The following is an 11,718-nucleotide window of genomic DNA, read 5'->3' on the forward strand; positions in this document are numbered from 1 at the left end:
ATGGTATACACAACCCGTTTTCATTCTGAAAATTGGAAAAAAAAAACCTCGAAAATCATGTCCGACTTTGATTTGTAAAAAAAAGTGACGGAATCGCCACGTGTACCCTAGATGCATCGGGATTCGTAGTTGAAACGCAGAAGCGTTTTAGGAGGAAAATGAAAGAACCCTATCCAAATCCACAGGGGTTCCAAAACGACTCAGAATCTGAAATGAATCGTACTTGGATACAGCATAAATATTGGATGAATCAGTAACCTAGCCTACGTTAGATAAAGACATAAATGAGACGAGGCCAAAAGATTATGTAATTAGGCAAGTTGATCTAGGTCATGCTTCTACTGGGCAGGTAATTGAAGACTTTGAAGGATCTTCCTTGGCCCTGAAAGAAAAGATGTAGAAAACTAAGGCGAAATGTAAGAGGTTGAAGGAAGAAAATAGGGTCTTATGCGAATATATTAGAAGTCTCAAGCGACCGCTTAGAGAAGCAGATCCCTCATTCATTCCTCCTTCCTCTCTCCCTAAGGAAGTCATTGACGACACAGAAGTAATCAGAGTGATGGCCCAGAGTTCCAAGGAATGGGTGGAAGATGTATTTACTGAGGCTGAAAAATTCATTGAAGATTTGGTTCATCTTCATACCAGATTTGTTGCCCTTCTAAACAGATTGGAGATAGGGAAGGTCTATGGGAAGACAGGCACATTTATCAAGACTTAACTATTCCGCGACTCAAGGCTCTAATGAACATTCTGAAGCAAACACTAATCAATGGGAAAGTAATTCGGGAGAACGAGATTTATGACTTTTCCTGATGGTTCTGTGTTGTTTCCTTTGAAAAATTCAACATGGAGTCTTTAGCTTTGAAAGACTTGATTAGAAGGGTGCAAAAGGAAATTATCAATGGAATTGAAGTATTGTTAGCAAAGAGGCTGAGTGAAGATGGAGTGACGGTGAATTCCTTGAAATTCCAGTTGCACGAATTCTTCATCATAGGTTCGTTTTCTAAGGAACATTTTGCAAATGTTTCCTCATTTTCCAACACGATGAAGAAAACACAAGAAATGATGGTGGAGTGGGAGAACTTCTTTTCCAAGAGCGAAGAAGAAATCACATCGATGGAGTTTTTACATTGAAAGCATGCCAAGTGTCTCCGTAGGAGAGCTGGAAGCCGTCCTCAGTAAATTCATTGCGTATGCAATTAATGAGGGGGATAACAGTCGTCCATTCTTGGACGAGAATCTTTTGACTGAGTAGTGGTGGTGCATTTACTGCTGGAATATTTTTACTTAGTGGCGGCCTAGTCAATGCATGTTGAATGCATGAAGAATCTTTTTGCATGTAGCCGCCATATTAATGATTTTATGACAGATCCCCTTTGCATGCAACCGTCGCATGAAGAATGATGGCCATTTACGGCTGCATGAGGAATATTTATGGTATTTTGTGCAAATTCAATGTAATGGGATGCATTTAATGCATAAATGGATGCCATTTTTGGCTTATTTGAATTTATCGTATATGGACTTAGTGGCCATTAATTACTGATTCCCACCTTGTTGCATCTTGAGTGGAGAATCTTTTAGGGTGAAACCCTAATTAGGGTTTGAATATTTTCATGGCCCAAGGTCTATATAAAGTGGTGGTGCATTTACTGCTGGAATATTTTTACTTAGTGGTGGCCTGGTCAATGCATGTTGAATGCATAAAGAATATTTTTGCATGTAGCCGCCATATTAATGATTTTATGACAGATTCCCTTTGCATGCAACCGTCGCATGAAGAATGATGGCCATTTATGGCTGCATGAGGAATATTTATGGTATTTTGGGCAAATTCAATGTAATGGGATGCATTTAATGCATAAATAGATGCCATTTTTGGCTTATTTGAATTTATCGTATATGGACTTAGTGGCCATTAATTACTGATTCCCACCTTGTTGCATCTTGAGTGGAGAATCTTTTAGGGTGAAACCCTAATTAGGGTTTGCATATTTTCATGGCCCAAGGCCTATATAAAGGGGTGACCCCCCTCATTTGTAAGGGAGGAGAGATTGTTGCTTAAGATTGTTGAAGTAGCCAACTTAATACATTGTTCGATTTTGATGGTGTATTCCTGTTCTATTTTAGTAATTGCCTAGTCTTGCTCTCTTCAGTTAGAATAGATTTTGCTTTATGTTGTTAGAAAAACTGGATTTGATAGGATTATTTGTTGCAGAGTCAGAGCTCATATTTTTTGTGTGCAACTGATTGTTGCACACTTTGCAAAGTTAGCCTGAGCCTATTATATGTGTACGCTTAACTTCGATTATCAATGAAGATTGTTCGGCTTGATGGTCTTTGTTGGTGATTTGAAAAACCTCTACACACCCTCTGAAGATTGCACTACCTTCGCATAGTTGTGCTTTGTTGGCAAAACGAAACGTGGTTTGACTCTGTATGAGTGATCCCGTCTCCTCGTTCTTAGGTCTAGATTAGACTTAGTGTAGTTCTCTCAACCCTATCCTATTTACTTTTTGCATATCTTAACCCAAAAAAAAAAAAAACAGAGCTTTCATTGCAAATCATTCGGGTAGAAATCCTTGAACTTGCAAGTTGGTTAAAATCTTTTGTGAGCATACGTAAGTCCCCTTGGATTAACAACAAACCTATCAACTGAGTCACGTCCACGCGCAAAGGAACCTTGAAATTAGCCGTTTGATCTTTCTTTGCAATCTTAGCATACGGCCTGATTCTAAACAAGAGAGAGCGAAGTGACCATTGGAAACTTTATTGTGTTAGATGTAGTCCTAAAAAATATGTCAACAGTAGTAACTTGAACATCATTAGCTATCCTTAGAAGATTGAACTAGCTTTGTGGAGTTGTTCTTTACATGTCAAAGAAAAGCTTAGTTAAGTTTCACTTGAAATCATCCATCATTCTTTCATTCCTAGTGATTAGTTTAGCATTCCTAAACCCTCAAGATTTTGCATTTTTTTTAAAAACGATCATTAGTAGTAGGAAAAGGACTTATTGCATATCATTCGTAAGAATAGAATTCCTTGTGATCAATAATTTTGTCTCCTAAAAGAACAATTGCATAAGTCCCCTTGGAAGAGCAACAAACACATCAACCATTGAAGCTATCCACATGTTAAGACCCGACATTATTAACCTTGGAGTCGTCTAAAGTGATCTTAGCACTCAACACTAGAGAGGATTTTGTTCAAGAGAGGATAGAGTATTCAATACTTTATTCTGTGTTCGAGGTGTCATAAAACACACATCAACAATGTCATTGAGACACAGGTAGATCATGGCTGCAACATCATCTAGGACTTATCTTAGACACTCACGTAGGACTTGTCGTGATGTTGATCAAGGGACAAGTGATGCAAACTCCTTTGGGCCATAGACTTACATTTTCAATTTTGATATTTGTTTTGATGCCATATATTTCATAATCCATGAGATTTGTATACATTTGACAATGTTTATAATTTTATATATCTAACAATGTTGCTTCACTCAACTAAAAATTAGAACTCTTTTTTACTTTTACTTTTTATACTCGTGATCAATGTATACTTGTGTCTATGGTCAAAGTAGCTTTTGTTTGATTATTTTATTGTGTTTTTAAAGTTTATTTAGTAAAGGGTGAATAAAACAAGTTTTAAATCCTTAAAAAACTCTGTATTTCATGGTCTTTTCGATTTGTTGAGTCTTTGCCAAGTCTCAGCACTAAGTCCAAGTCGGAGTAAAAAATCAGCTTGTCGAATTTGAGGTGAGTACGAGCCTTGTAACTATGCCTTATACCTCTTTTTATAACTGATTTTTCAAGTACTACATATATACACAACACCACGCCTTCACCCCCATTCCCCCTACCATCCTTAAACATAGGCCCTTGATCCCCCATTCCCAAGACCTATGCCCTCATCAAGAAACTCCATGGAACTATGATCAAATAAATATTAACCATTCAAAAAAGAAAACAGTTGCAACATTACTCACCTGATAGGGAAATTTGAGAAATAAAAGGAGATGTAGTACTTCCAAATGTTAAAGTTGAGGTTCCTCCAAAAGTAATTGGATTACTAGGAGAACCTATTCCATTTGTATTCATTGCACCAAATTTTGGAGTTGTGGTACAGAATGTTGATGTCAAAGTGGAACCACATGTAGATGTACTAATTGCACTAAAAGGTTGACTTACAAAAGTAAGTCCTGTCCCACTAAAAGTGTTCCCAAAAGGATTTAATGGAAACAAGCTTGATGATTTCAATTCTCCAAACAAAGGCTTTTGCCCAAATGTAGATGTTCCTGCATGTGAGAAAAATACATCCTGTTAGCATTTCGATTTGTCTCAAATTTGCAACAGTATGTGAATTAAAACCTCTATTCAAATTATAAGGAGTTCAATAAGATCTAAACTAACCCTATGTACTAAGTTATAAACAAAATACATAGCTATTCACAATATCTAATGTTTCTTCTAGGATGTGAGCTTGCATGAATGAAATAAGTTAATAACTATTTGCTGGTTTTTTTGCCTTGGGCACAAAGGAAAGACTAATAATAGCTCATCTCACAAGTGAGATTTATGGATTTTTAATGAAAACAACTATCTCTAAACATGACAACACCACCTTCCAACTGACTAAAGAAAAGACTAGCAATCTAAAGTACACAAGATCTAGAAAGGAATACCTAGCTCAATACATGATGGTACATAATGTCATGAACCATATAGCTAAGCCATATAAAAAAGCTACAATTTAGATGAACAAACAACCTCAATACAAAGCTTGATGCTACTATTCATTTTTTATATAATCAATAAAATTACAGACATAGACAACGGTGAACAAACTTGAATAATAATTTCAGCAACATAAGCATAATGTCAACTATTTTAAAAATTCTTGTGCTCCAAGCATTTATCTATAGGTTACAGAATACCCAAATTGGGGTATTTAGGATACTAATTAGTTTATCTCAAAAACTATTTTCTTTAAAGAACATTTAAAGCTTTTGAAAAGCAAGATAGAAAGAAATTTAAGTAAAATACTGTTCTAAAAAGTTAAAATAAAATCTAAATAAAGAGGAATCTAGAAATAGGCAATTAGCCCTATTTGTCTAATAATAGGACTTCCAAAAAAGCAACTATGAAAACTAGTAGTTTGACCCATGAATCTTCTTTGTGGTCCCAAAGCAGCTCCTCACTCTGAAAAATGCCCAATTCTTAAACAGTACTAAAACCCTAACTACCAAACGATAGACAACTAAACCAGACAATATTGGTGACTCCGCCTTGTTTGTCCATTAATAGAACTTCTGAAAAAGAAAATACCAAAACTAGTAGATTGAATCATGAAGCTTCTTCGTGATCACAATGCAACTCCTTACTTTGAAACATGCCCAATTCCTACATAATACTAAAACCCTAGCTACCAAGCCATAGCCAACTTCACCAAAAAATCTTGGTGACTCAAATATGAACAACAAACAATCTAAAAATAGGCACTTAGTCCTATTTCTCCAATAATAGGACTTTTGAAAAAGCGACTACCAAAACTAGTAGTTTGACCCGAGAATCTTCTTTGTGATCCCAATGCAACTCCTTACTTTGAAACATGCCCAATTCCTACATAATACTAAAACCCTCACTGCCAAGCCATAGCCAACTTCACTAGACAATCTTGGTGACTCAAATATGAAGTCCTCTTTGGAAACAAGACAATTCGATGCTCTAAATGACTTTTCAATCATTAAAACCTTATGAAACAAAACATCCTTTGACAATAGTCTAACTAGAATGAGATGATAATATTCACAGCACTGTTATTTCTTTGCATTAACCAAACACCTAGAACATACCCTATTGAAGATCAATAGTATTGAAAACTAAGCATAAACTGTTGCTGCAACCCTCAAGAAAGACTTAACAATGTTATTAAGCATTGCAATGCTTGACACTTCCAAGCAGATTTGATACTTGAATACAATCAAATTCCTATTTCGGTTTGTTCTGTCACTTTGGAGTTGATCTCACTTGTGGTATGCATGTCAAGTATATACCATTTATTCACCTCCTGTGATGCAATCAGATGCTCCTTGATCTTGATTTAACCACTTCTGCTGCTGTTGTCGTTTAATAAGTCGTTGGACATTCAAGCTACTCATTGTTGCTACTAAAATTTTTAAGGCACCTATTTGAGATTTCTATGTTATTCAAATTTCAAACAAATGTCCAGACCTGCTAGGTGTGCAGTTCTTCTATATCAACCACTAAATGACCTGAATCAATGCATCTGCACACCTCATAAAGCTCTAGCCTTCGTCTCCTGGCATAATGCTTCTGCTTTGGAATACTACTTTGAGAAGGAATGAGGGAAAATTGAGTAAACACATAATCATGCTTTGTTTTATTCCAAAAAGGTAATTCATCTCTCATTGATTTATCCCCATACAGCAGGTCGGTCCTCATTGATTTTTGGCTTCAGAACCTTGTAAAACACAATTAAGAATGCATTTATATCTGGTATTGTCACATGAGAAATTCATAGGCATTTTGTTCATCAGTAAATATCATCCATGCCAACACTTAGCCAAACTTCCTCCTGGACTGTCTTTCCATATCTCCTGCTATTATGCATGATCTGATAAATGAATAACACAAACTAGGAGACATGCATCCTTAGAAAAGAACAACCTCAAAGACAGTAATGAACCTTAACTCCAGTTTGCAACAAATCTGATTAACAAACACGAAGGAACACAAGAAAATGGTCTTCAAAAGGCATGTTTCATAGGGTGTAACAAAACCAAGTATGAATAAAAATGATGGAACTGTCTGTTTCCACATCTAAAACAGCTCGTGGAAATCAAATGCTAGAAAACTGAAAAGGACTGAAACAGAAAACCTTAGGACAGAAATCCATGAAAAAAGCATCATATTTGCCACTTGAATAATGTCCATCATAGGCAAGCACTCATATAGCTTATGTTTTACTTATGAACATCTTAGGTGCCTATTTGGATTATCCTTGTCCTTGAAGTCTGGTTGCTTTCACATAGGCACACTCGCATTTGTCACCACCAAGCCATTTGGTCTTCATCTTTGAGTTCTTGCACTATCAATCCAAGCCCACTCTCATGTTCTTGTTACACAAACCTTGTTAGACCAACTCCATCTCTCTTGAGTCTTCTTCAATAGAATAGAATAGCCTTATCTCCTACTTATAGACATGCCTTGCCAAATGCTTTGTCCACTATAGAAACAAAGCACATGGAAGCCACTCATGCTTGTAAAGAAGCTATCTGAATTAAGCAATTGTGTTTAGATGTGAGGTTGAGTCCATGAGCTATTAGAGCTCTATGTGACAATTAGAGTGTTGTATGTTAGGCAAAGAATCTGACCTTTCATGTGAAGATGAAGAATATTGATGTCCAATACCATTTTGTTCGCAACATGGTAGAGGATGAAAGGGTAATGTTGGAAAAAGTTGTAGAATTTTGCAGATGCATTGACAAAGACAATGAGTTCAAAAAAGTTTAGGTAGTGCTATGAAACTATAAGCCTCTTGGCCTCTAGCAATTAGTTCGTGTGTGTTGATATTCCTTTTCCTCTTGCAAGGTGACGACCTTGCTCCTAATGTTGACTATATAAACAATGCAACTTCTAGACTATGAAAGAAAAAAACTCAATTTCTGAGCCATATACTTTGTTTTTGGGGGAAAAAATTGAAGTGATCGGCATCACTTGTAGGGATTCCTAATGCATAGATTATGATGTTGCTTATAACAAGTGTAAGGAATATGACTTTTTAATGTGCGAACTCATCGTGGGAATTGAATGTTGGTTTTCTAACTAGGTATTTTTGGTTCCACTATATTCGAGTAGTTTTAGTTCATGGTTTTGGAATTACTAACGCGATTCGGAAACATGTCTCCACCCTCCTTGAGACACATCTTAGAGACGAAAAAGCATCTCTGAGAATTTACCTGCACCCTGAGATGCCATTTTGCAATAGAAATTTCACACCCACAAATCTTGTCGTCTCCTACATCTCCCGCCAAGAACCTCAGCATCTTCTGCCTGTCTAAGTTTCCTGTGCGTCTCCTATGACTAAATGTAGTTTAAAGGTTAAAAAAAAAAAAAAAAATCCTATCCCAAGCATTCACTGGCCACAGGAAGCCATCAAAGCCACCATAGAAGACTGAAACACGCCCATAACATCATGGAAGATTGAAAAGATGCCCAAAATGCCAGGTTTGCATTCATTTATGGTTTTTCTTTCAATTTTTTACATTTGTTTTCATAACCTGTGCACTTGCAATCATGGCATTCGATAATACCACATTTTTTTGAGGCATCTGGTTAAACAGTTTAGATGCTTTGTGAATGCTTCCACATTTTGCGTACATGTCTTAAGGGCGTAGGCTAGGTTCAAATCTCCCTCATTGCAAAAACCCACAATGATGGTGGCATGGTTGGAGTGTAAGAAATAAGGGTTGCATTAAGATGTGATCTAAGGTTAAAGTCTTTAAATGTGACCTAAACTTATCCCATATTGTAACTAAAATGTTATTCCAAAGTTGTGATCTAACAAACATGGGATGTGTACAAGTGTAACCCAAGTTTTATGATATTATGTATGTGGCTCAAGCTTAAAACGAGAAAGTGTGGTGTAAAGAATACCAGTTCCAATCAAATATATCCCACGTTCAAAATCTTCATAATTTGGCACAAGCTTAACCCACAATGCAGTACATTTGAGTGTAACTCTAGTTTCGAATATTCGAAATGTGGATCAAGCTTACTCCCTGCTACAATAAAAATGTTTTAATGCACAAGCACCATTGAATATGTTGGAATGTAACCCATGTTTAAGATTTCAATTGGAAGGCCCAAGCTCACCCTGCATAGCAATAACAATCACAGTGAAAAGTTTGTGGCGTAATAAAATATGAGGTACATTTGGTGCGACTTGGATTTTACATAATCAGAATGTAGTCCAAGCTTACTTCACACCAACTCTAACTAGGAAATTATGCTCTAATGAACATAGTATATATTTGAGTGCAACCCAGCCTTAATAAATTTAGGAAGGCTTACCCACACAGAAATGGTTATCCAGTCATCAAGATGTGCCATGGCATCCATGGTTGGATGTTACATAATTGAAGTTTTGATTTCTCATCGATGAAGACTGTTATTATTCACTTGAGACAATGGTATAGTCAACAAGCTACAAACGATCCCTATCGATGAAAAAAGAGAAGTCAAAAGTTCAGTTATGTAGCATCCAGCCACGGATGACATGATGCATACTGATAGCTGGATGGCCATTTTCTTTCCACACAACTATAAAAATTGTGGTCTAACAAACAGAGTATGATTGAAGGTGCCCCAAGTTTAATAGCTTCAGAAATTAACTGTGATCCAGAATTAAATTTTTCAATATTGATGTCTAAACTTGTGTAATAAACATAGAGTATGATTGAGGGTGGCAAAGGTTTAAAAAGTTCGGAAATCATTTGTGATCCAAAATTATTTTTTTCAAAATTGACATCCAAAGTTGCCCCTCGCTAATGATAAGGGCAGAGAATATCCTATTCAAAATTCATCAAGCAGAAACTATATTAAGAAAAGAACTCTTCGGCAGGATAAAAAATATACCTGTTCCCAATGCAGAAGTAGAATTAATGGCAGACATAGACGATGCGCCAATAGATATGCTTGGTGTGAAACTAATTGATGCACTACTACAAGTTGAACTTGAACTTCCTGTCTGTGGAGCAAATAAACTTGTAGTTCTTAACGGACATGAACAGAACCCTCTGCCACTCTCTGCTCTTTCATTTTCTCCACCATCCTCTTCCTGAAAATAACTTGGGGTTTCCATCTCTGTGGAGCAATGCTCTTTAATGAGAATATCCTTCTTGGCCTCTGCATCTTGCTGCATACTATTGTCTGTTTCCTCAATTATATTAGGAGGGCCAGTACTCGTACTATTTTTGGTATCTAGAATGGCAATCTGCTGCATCATTTTTTGAATAAATTCTTCATGGCTGGCCTGCATCCATTGCATAAATTCCCGGTGCTTTTCCTCCACTTTCTGCATGAATTGCTCATACTCTCCCCGATTCTTAGCCACTATTGCAGAAAGCCAATTGGGAACATTCTCTTCTTCCATGGATGCGCTCCTTCCAAATGGGTACTTGAAAGGATTATCTAGGATGGATCAAAAGAGCATACCCACATAACCCTTGCCACACATGAATCAAAGAGAAAATGGCGGAACTGAAGAGTGGAAACGTCCGTAGGTATGAAGGAAGCTCAACACATGATGTTAAGATGTCCCATGACTCTTCGTATTATTTGAAATAGGTAGTGATGATCGTTGGCGTTTGAATTTTAGTTTCTTTAGTTGCCATGTTACTTGGAATTAACAAAAATCAAATTTTGATGGCAGCACTAGAAGAGAATCTAAACTTCTCATTTTATACTTAAAAATTGTGTATTATGTTGTTTGAATCTAAACTTCTCATTTTATACTTAAAAATTGTGTATTATGTTGTTTGTAAGTGTTTTGCTAAGGAAGTTTCATATATTTAAAAATTGTTGAGCTTAAACCTTATGCGTTAGGTAATCTTTCTGCTCTACTTTTTGTAAATGTAAAAAGTGTATCCACACCTTTTCTTTTTCTTTTTTTTTCTTTTTGTTTTTCTGGTATTGACTCGTAACTTATATAGTTATATATTTAAATTTATTTATTACAAGGCTGAAAAATGTATATTTTATATTATTTGATTTATTTTGACTTGTTAATTTCAAATTTAATGATTAGTGTAAAACTTACATATTTTTGTATGAAAATTGATAAGCCATATGATCTTAACTTGAATTCTTTCTATTAAATATTACATACAAAATACATGTTATCTATTATGGGTCAACTTTATGAGGCTTAAATCGAACTAGTTTGAATCTATATGCATAAGTTTAACCTTCAAACTTTTAAATTCAAATTTAATTTATGGACATAAGTTAACACCCTTCCTACTAGTGTTACTTGATGACTTGGCAGTGAAACATTTAAATTACATGCTAGGGTGTTGTAGAAAAGAACAAATCCTAATTCATACATTTAACATATTTGAACCCACTCGAATTTCCTCATGTCACAATTCTCGGACGCGGCTAATCTGGCTCCAAAATGGCTGACTAACCTTCGTGTTATACACACAGCTGAAAAATGAAAGACGCAGCTAGTTTTGTCGAGCACAACCAAGATCTGTAATTTTTTACTTACCCTTGTGTTATGCGGAAATTGTGACGTTTTTGGAGCCAAATTAGCTACAACCCACAATTCTCTACATATATTCATTTTGCATATCTTGCTATAGTTTACAAACACAAATTCTCCCTTGACTATTTGTTAAAGTTTGGAACAAATCATCAAAGAGCATTACTAAGGTGAGATTCAGAAGAACCATATCACTTTTTTCCTTATCCTTAATAGATAAACTTTCTTTCATAGGTTATGCAATAGATACAAGATGTTTGGTGTAATGCATCAAACATGTGTGTCTTATATTGTTGTTTGACTTTCTTTTGGTAGTGATATCATACTTATCAATAATGTTTTGTATTGCCATCAACATACTCTATCAATAATATTTTTTTATTTGCATCATGGTGTATGACTATGTATTATGGAATGTGTATT

General features: G+C 35.7%; 1 protein-coding gene across 1 annotated transcript in view; it reads right to left on the reverse strand.

Annotated features, from left to right (window-relative positions):
• The window catches only part of LOC131049002 (nuclear pore complex protein NUP98A), a 29,298-nt gene extending 18,850 nt beyond the window's left edge, over positions 1 to 10,448 (reverse strand). The window contains exons 1-2 of the mRNA XM_057982997.2: positions 9,666 to 10,448; positions 3,995 to 4,303 (exon numbers count right to left, since the gene is read on the reverse strand). Of these exons, the coding sequence (XP_057838980.2) occupies positions 3,995 to 4,303; positions 9,666 to 10,182 (826 nt within the window). The 5' untranslated portion in view covers positions 10,183 to 10,448. The remainder of the gene's footprint in view (positions 1 to 3,994; positions 4,304 to 9,665) is intronic.
• Between the last annotated feature and the right edge of the window lie 1,270 nt (positions 10,449 to 11,718).

This window comes from Cryptomeria japonica, chromosome 4, assembly GCF_030272615.1.
Source record: "Cryptomeria japonica chromosome 4, Sugi_1.0, whole genome shotgun sequence".
NCBI lineage: Eukaryota > Viridiplantae > Streptophyta > Pinopsida > Cupressales > Cupressaceae > Cryptomeria > Cryptomeria japonica.